At 37.5% G+C, this 16233-nt stretch overlaps 1 protein-coding gene across 3 annotated transcripts in view; it reads right to left on the bottom strand.

Moving 5' to 3' along the window:
• The window catches only part of IL16 (interleukin 16), a 38000-nt gene that overhangs the window by 977 nt on the left and 20790 nt on the right, over positions 1 to 16233 (bottom strand). For 2 of the 3 annotated variants that reach the window (XM_074601489.1, XM_074601491.1), the window contains 13 exons: positions 15459 to 15569; positions 14035 to 14149; positions 13744 to 13817; positions 13437 to 13653; positions 12218 to 12335; positions 10903 to 11035; positions 9947 to 10034; positions 9020 to 9495; positions 6406 to 6547; positions 4096 to 5191; positions 3406 to 3589; positions 1726 to 1827; positions 761 to 1013 (listed from right to left, as the gene is read on the bottom strand). In XM_074601489.1, coding sequence (XP_074457590.1) covers positions 761 to 1013; positions 1726 to 1827; positions 3406 to 3589; positions 4096 to 5191; positions 6406 to 6547; positions 9020 to 9495; positions 9947 to 10034; positions 10903 to 11035; positions 12218 to 12335; positions 13437 to 13653; positions 13744 to 13817; positions 14035 to 14149; positions 15459 to 15569 — 3109 coding nt within the window. The remainder of the gene's footprint in view (positions 1 to 760; positions 1014 to 1725; positions 1828 to 3405; positions 3590 to 4095; positions 5192 to 6405; positions 6548 to 9019; positions 9496 to 9946; positions 10035 to 10902; positions 11036 to 12217; positions 12336 to 13436; positions 13654 to 13743; positions 13818 to 14034; positions 14150 to 15458; positions 15570 to 16233) is intronic. The other variant, XM_074601490.1, reaches the window with a different exon arrangement.

The raw sequence follows: 16233 nt of genomic DNA, 5'->3' as shown, positions 1-16233 counted from the left end.
AATTCCTCCTTTTGTCATTGTAAGGCCCTCTGGGAAGCTGAGGAGAGAAAGTTGTGTTTGAATTTATGGCAGAATGGAAATAAAAAAATGAAAAGTGGTGACATTTACTAGAATTAGAAAAATCCATTCAATGAACAAAATTTAAGGTAAACATATTTAACTTGATGTTAGTTACGAAATTGTTATCCACTGCAAAGTAGCTAATCTTTATTTGCAGTACGTAAATAAAGCTACAGATCTCCAGATTATGCTTTTTATAAAAAAAAACCCACAACACAAAAATATCTTAAGAATGTGATCTGACTTTTCTGACCTTTATATGTTTCAGATGTAGCCACCTGCTCTATCAAACAATAGCACATTGTTCAAACAGAAATTCTCTTTCACAGAGGAAAAAGACTTGTAAACTAGAATCTAATAATATTAGAATAAAGAATCACTGTTCACTGAGTTGTCATTATACTTTCAATTAGATGTGTTACTACAATAATAATCTTTTTATGCCTACAGAAATTCAGATAGAGGATCAGGCTTGGTTTTTTTCAGAGGGTTCCTGTATCTTAGAAATCCATTAATTGTTTCCCTTTTCAACAAAATTATTCCAAATGTCTGCTTCGGGAATGTTTTTTTTAACCACACTGTCTTTAATCACGGTTCTCAGATTCACACAGCCAATGCTGAGCTGCTTTATGAATACCCAGGACTTCAGGTGGTGAGTAAACAGCAGGTGGGGGCTGCAAGGTAATGCCACTGAACTTACCAGACTCTTGTGAGGCATCACTTGCTACTGAAGATGTACTAGAATTGATTGAAACGTTGAGATTTTTTTCCCCATCTTTAGCTTTTCTAGTGACAACAACGGCTTGTCTGGGTTGTCGAGCCTGTCGCATGATTGCTGAGGCATCGTTGTGAGTTGCTCCTTTAAGAGATTTTCCATTAATGGATAGTACTTCATCTCCTTTCTGAATAGTTCCTTCCTGAGATGCTAATCCATTGGGAAACACTTTGTGAACCTATTGAAGAGCCCAGTCACCCCACACACACACAAGGAAAAAAGGAAAAAAAGGACAAATCACTAAGTCACTCAGTTAATACTTTTTATCATGTGTATTTTTCCATTCTTTGCCAGGAAAAGTTGCTTCTAGCACATTTCAGGACTGAGGGCTGAATAAATTTGTACAGAAAATTTTTCCTGGGCACAGCGCTCCTCAAGCAGCTAGGAAATATGTCCAAGACCCAGTATCAGATGGCCAAGGCCTTGCTGCTGCCCATGGTATGTACCTTGCCTTTGCTTCTTCCTTACCCTCTTGCTGCTCTGCTGGTGGGAGGAAGAAGGTGTAAAGCTAGTCTCTTAACTTCCAGACCCCTTATGTGTCTATGCGCTCACTTCATTCCTCCTGGGCACCCTGCATGCTCTTCTATAAGCATGAAAATAAGGTGTTGGTTACTTCCTGCTGAGGTCTGTGTGTTGTTCTGCCTTGGCTTTCAGAGCTGTTGGGGAGTATGGTGCCCAAGGAAACAGGACACCACTGCCAGTCACCTGGAGAAGGCAGCTTGTGCAGGAGGATCCAGATTTCACCAATTAAGACCATGATTCTTCTAACCCTATCAGTGCAGCTGCCTACTTTGATTATGCCAAAAGCCAATCTCTGTAGTAGAAAACCGGTGAGTTATATATTTTTAGGTAGAGTAGTTGGAGTATTCTTTAAGAAAGATGCTACTTACTGTTACCACTTTGTTTTCCAGATCAATGCCTCCTGCCAGGCTGAATCCAAGCCCAGTATCTTCTTCTTTATGCAAAATTGTAACGTGAATATCATCAAATTCCTCGGCAGAGAAAGAAATAATATCAAGAACTTCCCAATAGATATGTCAAGATGATTGGAAAATCAGCATGTTTTCTTTTTATCCCTTGTGCATTTTATAATGAGACTTGGTGGCATAAGCATAATACCGAGACGAGTTTAGTATTTGGTTTTGATCAAATTTACCTATCAGTTATCTATTTTAAAAATGCTATTCTGTGTCTAAAATTGTTCTGGTTTGGTAAAGAGATTATCAGTTGTATCTGGACCATAAATTGAATTATATTAAAGAGTATAGATATCATGTTCTGTAGAAACAGAAAATACTACTAAATCATGTTAGAGGACCTTTTCATTGAAAAAGTGGAAAAGGAATTTGGCATACAACTCATGTGGATATAAGTGTCACTCCTTAAAAATTGTTTCTCAATCTTATTTTTAACAACTGTTTTAGTAACAGATAGAGTAAGCTGTCTCTGACTGTGTTATCCCAAAGATGAGTTTGTATAGGATGGTAACAATTCCTGTTTAACCTAGTTTCCTAAGGAAACATGGCTTTCTTGACCACAGTTTCACAACCACATTCAGTATGGGATGTTGTGTCTTGTTTCCTTCCACAATTGAATCCACTGGCCAGCTGCAGCCAGGCAGAGGGTACTTGCTGCTCAGAGATTATCCTGAAAGTTCTGTGCAAAACAGATGACTTGATATGAGAGGCTAATGTTCCATCCAGGGCAACATCGCAACACAGCTTTTACTGTTACCTCAGAACAAAAACATCAACAGGGGATGTTGACAAGAAACACAAGTTGATACAAAACTTGCGTTCCATAAATTCTGCTTGTCAAACTGCTTTTTGGTTGCAATATACTAGCAAAGTTTCCTGTAGTCAGTAAGAGTTTGTCTCTGACGTGAGAATATGTCTACCTAGTATTCTGAGAGGCAGACATGAATTCGCTACCTGGGCTCTGTGCAGTGTAGACACAAACCAGGATTAACCTGGGAGACGTGCTACTGTAGTTAGTGAAGAGGCAAAAACTGTATTATCTTAGGCTCATTGGTCCATTAATGCAGTTATGCTGCTTTTGCACAGCTTGGAGTGTCTTAACAGAGTAACCACGTAGCTGCCAACAGAAGCTGAACTGTTTTCAATTTAGAGCTCTGGATGTTATCAGCTTTTTCTTTGAGTGTAAGCAGCCTTTGAAAGTCTTTACGTTTCTGGAATGTACACACTTAACCTTGATTTTGACTAACTCTGAGGTTTATTGCAATTCTAGATAAATCCAGTAAGACTAAAGATAGTTCAGTATCCCCAAACCAGACATTGGGTATCTCAGACTGGCAACCTAAAAAGAAAGGCCTCCAAAATATCAATGCCTACTTCTGCATACAGCGACCCATTAGTTAAATGGGTATGACTCTTGCTTAGTTATCTTTGAAAACTTCTTCAAGATTTTTGATCATAAGAGCTAAACGTTACTACTGCTACATATTGAGATGACTGTTTTATTTTTTATAAAATCAAGTTGCAAAGATTAACCGGGTGCATCCACTCCACAGCTTTCTGGAAATCACGCACAAAAAGAAAAAGTAAATTTACCTTTAAGGTTGCCTCGTCTAGCGATTTGACTTCCTCTATAAGCTTTGCTAACTCTTCAGGGGAAAGCAGAGAGATGACAGACTGCCCTGACGCACCGGATGCCTGAGGTGAGCCGTGTTCCTGTTTCTCTTCCTCTTTCTCATTGTCTGCTAGGCTCACAGTATATTCTCTCAACTCAGAGAGGCTGTCCCATTGTGACAAGAATAAAAAAGAAACGTTGAGTTATGAAAGAACATACGCACAAGAGCATAGTACAGACAATTTTGGAGCAGTCATCTTTTGATCTTACCAGCATTTAATTGGCGTGGTAGCTCCTATAATAAGTATTATAAATACATACAAATGTAAATTACTCCTGTTAGCCTAACAGAAGTAGGATCCACCACATAAATAGGCACAATCTCTTGGCCCCTGGCAAAAACAGAGTTAAATCTCCTTTATTATGGAGATACTAGAAATATTCCTCCTTAAGTAGGAGGAAGCTTGAAATACGCATGCACTTATATGGTAAAAATTTAAAACAAGTGTAACAGTCATGCAAGTCATTTAACATTTGTGCTCTAAAAAAAGTTCTTAGTCTGTGCTTTACTACTGAGTGCTACTACCTTAGAATGTTAATCTGTCAGCAGATCAGCACACATGCTCACCAATGCTGATCTGCAAATCTGGTTTTTAAATACGGTATCTTACTTTAGTGAAAACCCAGTGTCCAGGTGATGATTCTCACTTGCAGGTGAGGGAGAAGTCCCATCTTCCTCCACAGAGGACTGGGACAATGTGTCCAGAGCTTCCCAGGCATTGTTTCCAGAAGAGACTGGAGACTGGGGAAGGCAAAGCAAAGATTTCATTAAAGCAGATGACACCTGGCTACTGATGGAATAGATTTTGCTACATTTTTCATCATATGCCTTCATGATCTCACAAGACTGAGTAGCAGTAAGTGGGAAGCTTCGTGATCTTAGGCTGTGTGCTTTTGCTACCGATACAAGACGGGAAGTTGCAATGTCTTCTGTAATTGAGAGACCCGAGGAATTTTCAGTGTTGCCATTGTTGCTTTTCTCTGAGCGAGCCGCAAGGACCTCCCTGGGAGAGGAAGATCTATCTAGGCTCTTTGTACCCATGACCACAGGTGACTTTGACTGTTGTTGGCTAGTTTCACAGGACTGGAGAAAGGCTTGGTTTAAATGGGCTGGAGCCACTTCTGACCCTGTTGCAGTGGGAGAGTGTTCTTTCTGGACTGATGGTTTCAGGCTAAACCGTCGGTGTATTTTTTCAGGTGACTGTGGAGCACTCAGGGATTCAAATGAGCTTATTCTTTGTTTTATTGATGATCCCCTAGGAGAGCCGCGGGATAAACTGGATTGCAGTTCTTTGCTGGAAATACTCTCAAGGTCAGGAGGACTTTGATCTGTCTGTGGTTTTAGATCTGAATTTGCTTTCCTCAGTCCTTTCAGACTTTGGCGAAACCAGGCTGGCTTAGGTGCAACAGGAGGTCCCTTTTTCACACTGTCATTTTCATCTGATTTTAGCACTTTTGAACCAACTGTTTCTGATTCTGATTTCTTCAGAACTGTCTCTGAGCTGCTTCGATTTTGATTCTCTTTGTTTGTGTTGATGCCAGGTTGCAAATCTAAGTGGACGTTGTCTTCAGTCATGGTAGGATTAAATAAGCTTTTTATGCAATCGGAAATTTTAACCCAAGGGTCTTCTGTTGTTGTATCAAGACTATAATCTACCCGTGCTTGTCTTTTAAGTATAGGTCTTTGTATTGATGAAAGTGGATTCCCTGTATTAAAGAAACATTGATTATAAACAGGCCTCCTTCTAATTCTCCTTCTTCATCCCTTAACTATGCATTGCTAATAATTCATTAAACTTCAATTTCATTCAGGCCTCCAATAGGTATTTTTTAAAGTTTCTTAAAAATTTAAAATTTTTTAAAATTCGGAACTCTTGATCTACAAGTTCCTATTCTTGACACTTAAATTAACTGAAAAAATAAGGCTCTTCTGTACTTATACACAAGATCCCTTTTCTAAAGGGCCTGCAACTTCTAAAGGTAACCGGAAATTCTGGGGTGCTGAAGTCATAACCTAGGCTATAACAGTTAAAATAGAAGGCTAAAATTGCAATGTTGTTTGCAGCCTAGTGAAAAGGTGGTGTTACCGTAAATTCTTTCAAAAAATATTTTTTCTTTCCTACCTTTATAAGTATATCCTGCTCTAAAAAGACTCTTCCATGAAGATCTTTGATTAATATTCATGCTTCCTTAAATTTGTGCAGGCATTTCCAGTTGTATTTTTCTAGTACATAAAAACTTAATTCTAATGTAAGAATATTTTTTACATCACAGACAAATTAAGCATTTTAATACTAACCACGGTAGAGCTGAATGGCAGCAAACTTTTGTTTGTTCAGTTGCACAGATACTGTTATCTGCTTCAGTGTAAATATAAATGATATTTTTTAAGGCACCATTATTTTTTTAATGATCTGAGCGAGAAGTTACAGAATCATGTAACGGTATAGGTTGTAAGATAAAAGACCTCTTGAAATTGTCTAGTTTTCTTAACACTAAGTTTCCTTAATTGTGTCTAGCACAACAAGATGCTTATTATCAGTGGTTTGTAACATTGCAACACATGAGCCTTGAAACTATGCATAAAAAAGTCCTCTAGAAATGCTAAATCTAACCTCTAATATCAAATTTTCAATATAAATAAGCAGTTTCATCTGAAGAAATACAGCAGAAGTATACCTGTCCATTAGCTCTTTTTTACAATAAATCATCTATTATGCTGATTTCTTATAGTTTCTCCTTTTTTTCAAAGATTAATCAATAGTTTGAAATTTCATCTCTTCACCCCAAAATATACAGGTATGGGTTGATGTCTACATTTGAAGAGAAAGGTGAAGTCAGCTGGAGACCCATTTTGGAATCCAAACTAAATGCTAGGTTCAGCTGCAAAAAAAAAAAAAAGTTCATGGAATTAAACATACCTAAATTAGCTTTTCTTTCTTGATCTCTGCCCGCTGGACAAGCAGTTCTGTGTTCAGTATCACACGCTGTAGGAGAAGTGGTAAAGACACTGTGGGTTACATCAGTTTGATGTCCCTCTAGCATTGGTTCTCCAACTTCCTGCTGAACAAACAGGAAACAGAAATGTGTCAGAATGTAATTATACAAACCACCCTATATATGAATCTGAAAAAACCCCATAGTTTCATTTGGTTTTAAACTGAAAAGAAATATTGAATAGAAATAAAGCTTTCACTTCTGCTTGGGACGTAATCCTCATGGGACTTAATTTATTTTATATTTCAAGAGCACTGGCATGATATCTTTTTGGTTGCACTTGTAAACAGACTATGAAAAGATGCAATTAACATCTCAAAAATTTAGTAATAAACTAGAAGACTGGCTACTATCATTTTCAATTTTTGTAAAAATCAGCCATTCAGTAGACTTCTGCAAACCAGTCAAGCAAATTTCCTCAAACTTCATATTAAATTCTCTTTTCTGTTGAAGCCTTTTGCCCTTAAGCACAAGCTAGACATGTTAAATTATTTCTGCAGTTTCAGAGCTCTCCCTTTGTTGGTTTTGGCTGGAAACATAGAGTCAGAGGATTAGTTTGAGGTTTCAGTAAGTGCCACTCTCAATGTCATTAACACATGCTCTTGAACTACTTGGTTCCTTTGTAACTAATGACACCAAGTTACATCTGCCCTGCTGTGACACTGGAAGTGCTCTCTGCTTTGTAGTTAAGCTTCAGAATTACTAATAAGAACCAAAACCAAACTGGAACAGAGTGTGAAGGTCTTGAAACAAATGAGATCTATTACCGAAAAAATCAGTAATAGAACCATTTCTTAGTTTTTCTGTAATGAGGTGGTGTTTGTTATGCAACTTTCTTATTCTAGGAAAACCTTTCTCCATCCCCTGCTTACCACGGTCCTTCTTGAAAGTTGCACTTGTGTTCTGTTGCTGTTAAGATGTGGACATCAGACATTCAGTAAGTGAAGCAGACGATTTGGAAGCACTGCAAACATACAGTTTGCTCTTACTCTTTACTGATGGCAGTTATACCTACCTTTTTACTGATGCAGTTTAAAACACAGTTGAAAATATCAATTAAGCATTCTTGGTTATGAAAAAGCAACCTTACAGTCTGCAGAACCCCCATTAAAAAATGTGGTATGCAGGCCTCAAACTGACTAATATGAAATGTTTCAGGAATGAAGGTTAAAAAAAAATTTAAAACCAGTAATAAAACCTTCTCTTAAAGATCTGAAGTATATTCTGACAAGAAACCTTTTCTCCCGGGGACTTAAAAGAGCTATTGCCCTGAGATATACAGACTGTCTTACTAGAGGAAGTTATCTTCAGTAACAGAGTTTGACTTTTTTTAGACTTTATTGATATTAAGATTCTTCTTTTTTTCTCCTTATTATTTAAAATAAATGAGTACTGAAGAATAAGTTACATGCAGCGATAAGTTCAACAAGTACTTCTCTCCGTGAATTTAATTTCAGAAAGGTGATTTTCTAGTAGCTGTCGATCAATATGTTTCTACTGCTCTCTTCTTAGGGGATGGTAGAAGAATGACCTTACATGAGGTGCTAAATTTAAATTTTCTTGGGTATTAACCTTATACACGACCTTCAGTCTCTGCTGTACTTTTTTTATTTTCACCTCTGCAGATTGGGAACTGAGGTGGGTTTTTTTTGCTTTGCATTGAGATCTGCTCGTTTCTGCTCGCATATTACTAAACCCAGGGGAAAGAGGTTTCATTTTGAACAAACCACAACTTTGTTTCAACATGCAGATCTCACAATCCCTCACACTCATGCAAATGTGAAACACCGTCTTTCGGTTCTATCTTAGATAAGACAGGGAACTGAAATTTAGTAACGTACAAATATACACTCAGTTTTCAAATACTGTAGGTCATCCACAAATACGTATGTGTCTTGCAATCTAAATGGGTTTATTTAGTACCTACTGGTCTCAAGAAATGTATATGAGCCCAAGACTACCTGCTGTACATAAAGTTAGTGCTTTCTTCCAATAGAAATCCACTACTGAAACGCAGAAATTGTTTCACAACTTCTCTACTTCATAAGTGATTGACTCTGTAAGTGTCGAGGTTAGGATCAACCATACCAAGCTGACACCAGAGGCTGTACAAATTCCAGTCCCAGCCCAGAGCACATCCCTGTTCCAGTCACGCTGGAACCAGAGTGTCTGACACCACCAGTGGTGCACGTTCACAGGAATGATAGTGACGGACTCAGATTCATTCTTGCTGCTGCTCTCACTGAGATTTTAACTCAGATTCCTTGATATGGAAGAAAATTTCCTTCAGGCACTTCTCTGCCTTCTGATCTTACTTTGAACATCACGTTTTGACCTAAACTGGCTTCACTAAGACATATACGTTGTTTTCAAAATAGAAGAGCCTCATCCCCTTTGCCCAGTCCTCACATATTTGTGCACACTTTCTCTTTCTCTCCTGCCTTTCTTCCTGCCATCATACAAGGTCATTTAGCCATCCTCCTTCCCCTGCCTCACAGATATGCAAATACAAGAAAAATTTTCCAAATTTTTCCTTACCTGAACGCTTGCAGAAGGTGATACAGCCACTTCTGATACAAGGTTTTCTTTTCCATCTGCGTTACACTGGTCATTACATGTACAGTCCTGCTTAAAATATTTCCTCGGTGGAGGTTTTGGCTTTGATGATCTAGGCTTTCTAACGAGGATCTCTGATGATTTCTTAGTGTTTTGCAAAGGTCGACCTCCCTCACTGCAAGTAGGAGGGGAATTTCTCTCTGAATTATTACCAGACAATGAGTACAGGAGGCCAGGTTGTCTGGTAATTGGTACATCAATGCTATGTACTCTTGCTTTCAAGTCAGTCAGTTGGTATGCAGCACCATTATTACAGGAGGACCTGGGGTTGTAGCTGCTGTCACTGCTGGAGCGGGTCATTAGCTTCTGTGTCCTGCGGTTGCAATGCACAGCATTCCTTTCAATGTGTTTTTCACATGGGTGTCTTCCGTGCCAGCTCATTTCTAGTTTTTTAACACCTGTATCAGGAACATGTTCAAAATGTCTAATCAGATACATGCAAAGTGGTCACTTCAAAGATTCACTTCAAAAATCTGCAGCTAAGTACCATCAGTTCATGCAAAGGTATGATTTATACATTAAAGACTTGTAGATTAAAGAGTCAACAGTTACATTCTTGGACGGCAAAATAATGTTACATTTACCCTATACATATATATATATATCTCAGCGAGAGGAAGTTTGCACAAAAAATTTTTCTGGCGGTCAGACAGATGTGATCTTTTCTCATCACTCTAGTAACGTATCTTAGGAGGCACGTTAGCAATGCTGTCCTGTGAGGTTTCCTCCTCTTCCTTTCTGCTCTGGGTTTCTTCACTGTTACCAAGGATTCTAATACAGCAGGTACTCATCCTATAGATCTTTTAAGTCAAAATTACCATGTCTCAATGAATGCACTTATTCCCTTACCTTCAGTACTCCATTGGTGTTTCTCCTTTCCAAATCTGTTGTTTTCCACGGCTTGTGCAACAGCTTCTTTTAGCTGTTGCTCAGACACCTAGGAAATATCATGATCATGCCATTTTACTCTCATGAAATTGCTGTGGGGTGAGTAACATTGAAACATTTATTCCTTTCACAAAGTTTTCCAAGTCCCGCAAGTCCTCTAATGGAAAGGAATAGACCTAGTGATATCACACATCAGTTAAAGCTAAGTAAGTGCACACCATTATATTTTTATATATTCCAGTATAGCCGAAGTATATCTATGGATGTGCTGTTTATATTGGTTGTTTAGGTAAAATGGAATCTTTCAAAGGTAAATGTTCTTTTGCGTATTTCACTAGAAGTGGAGTTCTGGATTTACCAGTATAAGGTAATTTAAGACTGCTTTTTTATGATAATTTATGCAACAATTTAAACTTGATAATAATTTATACTGTATTTGGTGTGAGGAAGCATTTTGTAGAAAAACCTTGCAAGAATAAAATATTTTACTTTAATATTAACTTAATTATGAATATTATCTGTGCAAGACCTAAATTTTAATTACTGAAAGACAAGTGTATAAACATTTCTTTCTTTTGGGGGGCTATGTTCCCACTTTCAATTTATTTTCTTATTATTGGGAATTCTTTCTTGAATAAAAAATATGTTTTGGTTTATTCCTTAAAGTTTATTTCTGTAGTTTCCTTATTCACAGAACAGAAACTCATGCGAGACTGTCTCCAGTGGTCTTTGAATCTTACGTGGTTATATTTAAGTGCATTATCTTAGGTTTGTTTGCGTGCAGCAATGCTTATAAAGAGATCACCATCTTTGTTATTAAAATTTTTCCACCTGTTTTAGATTAGCGCTGCTCCCTCACTTAGTTTTCGTTCTCAATATGTGCTTTATTGAAAGTTGGAAAGAATACAGTGTGCTACCTGTGGTTCAGGGTGTCTGCTAATAATAATCTGTACTGCACCAGGATCGCAATGGCTTAACACAGCATAAACTTCATTAAGAGTCATATTTTGTACTGAAGCTTCATTAATTTCAATAATTTCATCTCCACACCTACAGAGATATTAAAAAAGAGAGAAGATGTAAACAAAACAGATTTTCTTTTTCTCCCAACCTTGTCTCACCCATGTGAAATATACAAAAAGCAAATTCATGTTGTTGACCTCTAATTTGATCATCAATTAAACCATTATGCCTTTCTGTTTCTGTTACAGAAAATAGAATGGGAATGAGTTGTACATCAAGGTTTTTTAGATCTGCCTTATTGCATGCAGCCTTTGAGCTTTCTTCATGTTCAGCTATGCACACTTTGTGTCTGTGATCTTCCTGCTGTATGCAGCTCAGCTACTGTGCTTCCACCTACATCTTCCGTCCTTTTAACTTAACACTTCACTTTTCACATCTTTATGATCTGCCAGTGTTATTTAAGGTCAGAAAGGATGTTCTGTTTCTGCTACATATGAATAGCTTGTTAACAGAAAAATTCTAGTGACAAACTATTGTAATCCCACTGACTGCTAGACTGAATCTTTCCGGATGAAATCCAAACTTGGCCCCCATGGAAACTGATACTGCCCTTCTCTACTCTGCTGCAAATACCCACGCACATTAAGAGGCCAACTGAAGGCATTGATTCATATCATACAAACTTTCAAATAGCGTAAGGCCACAGTTCTCCCAGCTAAAGTTTTAGACACGTAGAGAGGAGGGTTACAGGGCACCTAAAGTTAAATAGAAAAGCCTTCACTGAAAAATTCTAAATATGTTCAACACTACTAATCATAATTTCATAAATCTTACAAAGTAAATCTCTACATTCCCACTAAAGCTCATTTCAGCAAATCTGTATTTCTATTGTGCAAGACAGGATGGAATTGGAGGAGTTTGTCAGGGAAAACCAGTGCTCAAACAAGCCAGATTATGCCATATGTTTGGAGTTTTTCAGATACTTTATCATTTGTAAATGTTCTCCAGGAAGAATGCTATATGCTTGTCTAAGACCCACAAAGCTAGCCCAGCCTGGACAAGAGACAATAATTTCACTGGGTTGCTATATATCTGGAAATCCCACATATCCAAAATATGCATGCTCATACCCTCAGAATACCACATATGCTTTAAACCCCAAACTCCCAGAAAGCACTAGATTTCCTACCCAAACGGGTCAATAATAAACCCATAAAACAGAGCAATGAAAAACTTGTGCTATAAAGCAGACATTCTTTCTCATCCTACCTGAGTCTCCCATCCATATGCGCCACTGAGCCTGGTGAGAGGGTATGAATAAAAATCCCTGAAATGCACTGGAAGTAAGGGATGCTACATAACCCGATTCCAAGGCCAACACCTGGCTCTGAAAGAATTAATAATAATTAAAAAAGACATAAGAAGCAGTCAAAACAAAACATTGGAGAGACCTTTTTTAAAAATGTCTTCAATTTTATTATTTTTTCTGTACAAACCAGAACCCAAGTCTTGTGTTCATGAATGTTTCACGTTCAATATTCACTGCTGCTCCTACTGCTTTTTTCTTTTCTTTTTTTTCCCCTATTTTTCCCCCCTCGTGATTAAAGTGAGTGCACACCAATAGTGCTTGTATGGTTCCAATTCCGATCTGTTTGCAATTCATTACTGGTGTGTCACAGACACAATGCAATGCAGATTTATTTTGCAAAATATCCATCATTACAAAAGAATTCAAATGACTTTACAAGGAGAGAGGAGGGGGGAGAACAAAAATTAAGGAGGAAAAAAACCCCAATCAGAAATTAAGGATGTGTGGGTATTGTTTGCTGTAACATCTCAATCCCCTTTCTGTTTTATATACTACAGCTTTACATTTTTTGTGAATTTACCCTCTTTGCCCTGGACAATCGCTCTGACGTCAGATCCCATACTGTGTGTTTGGTAAATCATACCGTCACCTCATAGAGACTTTGTTTTGCTTGTTGCTTTGATGTTCCCATACTTAAAAGTTTATTTCGTTATGCCAGTGGTTGTTTATAAATAGAAGATGACAGTTGGAGAGGAGGTAAAAGAACTACAAGAAGATACAGATATGTATTTTATTTGGTTTTAAGCCTTTTCAAGAATGAAATGAACTGCTTGCATAATACCGGTAAGAGTTGCATAATCTGCTTAATAATTGGTAGTTGTTGCCAAGAGGTTTACTTTTTCACATGAAGGATATGAATGTGACTCTAATGTTTTCATGAAAAAAAATGAATGATTGGCTCTTGAGGACAGATAGTATTCAAAATCCTGCTGTTGATAGATACTTATTAGCACTAGCAGACTCCAAGATCTAATTTGCTATATTAAAAAAAAAAAAAAAAACACCCAACTTATTTCAGGAAGAATCAAGTTAGTGAGGAAAGACATTCAGAGAGAAAATAAGCAGTGTTTTGTCAATCAGTGCCTTGTTTGACAGTGCTCAGTTAATTTTAGTGCTTACCTTTGTTTAGGGTAACTTCCATTATGACCCTGTCATTGGGCTTTGTAGCATTTAAGGAGAATGCTGCACTTTCTGAACTGAAAGAGCTGTTTTCTTTGGTTATGCATGTACTAGAGCTCAGTGACTGACACAAGTGGGGTGACAGACAGCTGGAAGCAGAATGAGGCGTGCTGAAGCTTGTCCTGACTGTAAGTGTTAGAAGGCCCTTTTTGGTCTGCTAGAAAGAAAAGATAACGAATGAATAGGTTGGGTTCACATGCACATTGAGTGTAAAGACATAAATTGTTCTGGAAGGAGTGTGCGTAACCTTGAATTTTTGTAAAGCATCATGATGTGTTAATCCATGCATGGATTCTCCATTCAGTTCCAGGATTTCATCACCTGTTTTTAAAGAGAAAAATTGTACTATGTTACTATTACTGTATTGTGCAATAAGTTACACAATACATGTACGGAAAAGGAGTCTTGCAAATGCAATAATGTAAAATGCAGGTGTAAAAGTCATTTATGGCTCATTTCAGCTTCACTTTAATCTGCTTTTAGGTATCATTCTTTGGGAATCTGGAGTGGGAAAAGGGAGAGAAGAGACGTTTCTCACCTTCTTGTAGCCTTCCATCAGCAGCAGCAGCTCCACTAGGAAAGATGGTTTTGACATAGATGCCTATTGGTCCATAAATGCTGTCTTTCCCTCCAACAATACTGAAGCCCAAACCCTAATTTATGGAAGAAAAACAGTGTGTGTGAGAGCCCATGTTCAGTTCTCATAGTAGTTCATTTGCAGTTTCTTCTGCATTACCTACATCAGCAGTACTAGTAAAGAAAGTAGTACAATCCATGAAAAAATAGTCAACCACGTGCCAGTAGTAAAAGCAAATGAAAATTTCAGTGGAATATCCTTACGATTTGCTTTTCGTTTGTTTCAATAAATTAATTCACTATTATAAACACACAGGAAGATGTCTAAATTAGTTTTTTTTTTCCCCTTGAAACAACAGGCAGCCTTGAGAGATTAATTTATCTATTCTCCTTAATTTCCTTTCCCATAAATGATATTAATAAAAGCCACCATATAAGATCTTAATATTACTACTGATTTCAGGCACACAGATGGAGATTTCTCTCTCTTACCCTCTACCAAACAGAGTTAGTGTGTATTGTAAGTTTCAGCAACACCAATAGACCTTTGTAGGGAAATACTTCTCATCTACTTATTCTTTGGCCTTTCTCCCCTTATATAAAAGTCAAACACTACCTGCCACATCCCTCAAATGAAAAGCGAAAGTGCTGATGACACCCTTGTAGACTCCCAAAATACAGGCAACAAATGATTATTTGATAAATAATGATGACACTTCATGGAACAATTTCTGAGAATCATCTCACAGCTTAAATAGTTATAATATTAAATATTTTAACTTAAAAGGTTATTAATGAACAAATTTAGAACCTTATTCAACAAGTTCGAAAGCTATGTGTTTAAGTTTATAACTTCTGTATTCTCTTTTTAAGCACCTTCAATTACATTACTTTTGTAGATGCAACTATCTTCTGTCTTTCTCTAGACTTTCTTATGGTTTTTGCAAAAGTTTATTGTTTTTTATTGAGGTCCTGTGTATTCCTGGTAGCTCTTGTTCTCCTTCTCAACAGAACTGTCCTTACGGCTCAACTCTGACTTGGAGGAAGCTCTAAGGTTTCTATGCTGGTGCAGCTCACAGATGACACAGAGTCTATGATTTCAAGCCTACCTCCAGCTGCCAAAACCGGTAGCAGTGAATGTCAGTGTTGGTGTTGCTAGCTTGATGGGGATGTGTTAATAGAATCTGAAGACTGTGCTTCAGCAAAGAGATATTCAGAAGTTTATTAAGAAACAAGTGATGATAACTAATCACTCCTGGAAAAGACTGGATATGAATTGGCAATCCAGAAGTAGCAACCTTAATACCTGTACTCTCTTCCCTGCACTTTGCAGATTACATTTGTGAAATGAAGTAGAACTCTATGGTAAAACAACAGAGACCTCACCTTCCCTTGTCCTTTCATCAATACGATGTTTGAGATTACTGAAGCCTGTGAGACGCAGGATGTGTGCACTAACTGTGCTGTACTCAGTGATCTAGATGGCCTTGAAATTGCCTGTAAACATAAAAAAAAAATTGTTTTAATGGAGAACCAGAAATTCTTGGACATACATTAGGACAACTTATTTATTTCAAATTTTCCTCCTTATAACTGATGGTACTAACTGTTTAAAAACAAATTATCAATTCTCTCAATCAGTTTGCACAGAACTGATGACCGTGCTGAGTAGTCTCGACATTTTATGCTGAAACAGACTTTTTCCATGATACATTCAGGAGTTAATGGCCTGAAGATAAATTTTTCTGATTTTGTCTTTCTTTAAATATTCAAGACTCAAACTCTGAAGACCTGCTCACTGAAACTGTCCTGCAGTGACCGAACTAGATTAAAACTAGAATGTTGGCCCTTGAAGTGGTGCGGTGGTGTAGAAAGATATATTTGTGCTCTCACTTGATTCTCCATGTCAAAATCCCATTTGCAGCTATTAGGGGTCTTAAACAAGTATTATCATAATTTCCTCTAAGAACTGAACTAAGAAACAAGAAATTCTAACTTCTTCCCCAGTCTTGCCACTAAATAACTTTATATTGGGACATATAGAACCTGTTTTCAGCATTTCCTCAAAAATATGAATTAGTGCTCACAAAAGCTCTTCAGACTGTGAATTACCCTGCACTGCATCCGTTAAGTCACCACATTGGCTTCTTCCTACAGCTGA

Source organism: Larus michahellis, chromosome 9 (genome assembly GCF_964199755.1).
Source record: "Larus michahellis chromosome 9, bLarMic1.1, whole genome shotgun sequence".
In the NCBI taxonomy this organism is placed as follows: domain Eukaryota; kingdom Metazoa; phylum Chordata; class Aves; order Charadriiformes; family Laridae; genus Larus; species Larus michahellis.
The sequence above is the reverse complement of the archived record's forward strand: the minus strand, read 5'-3'. Positions and strand labels throughout refer to the sequence as shown.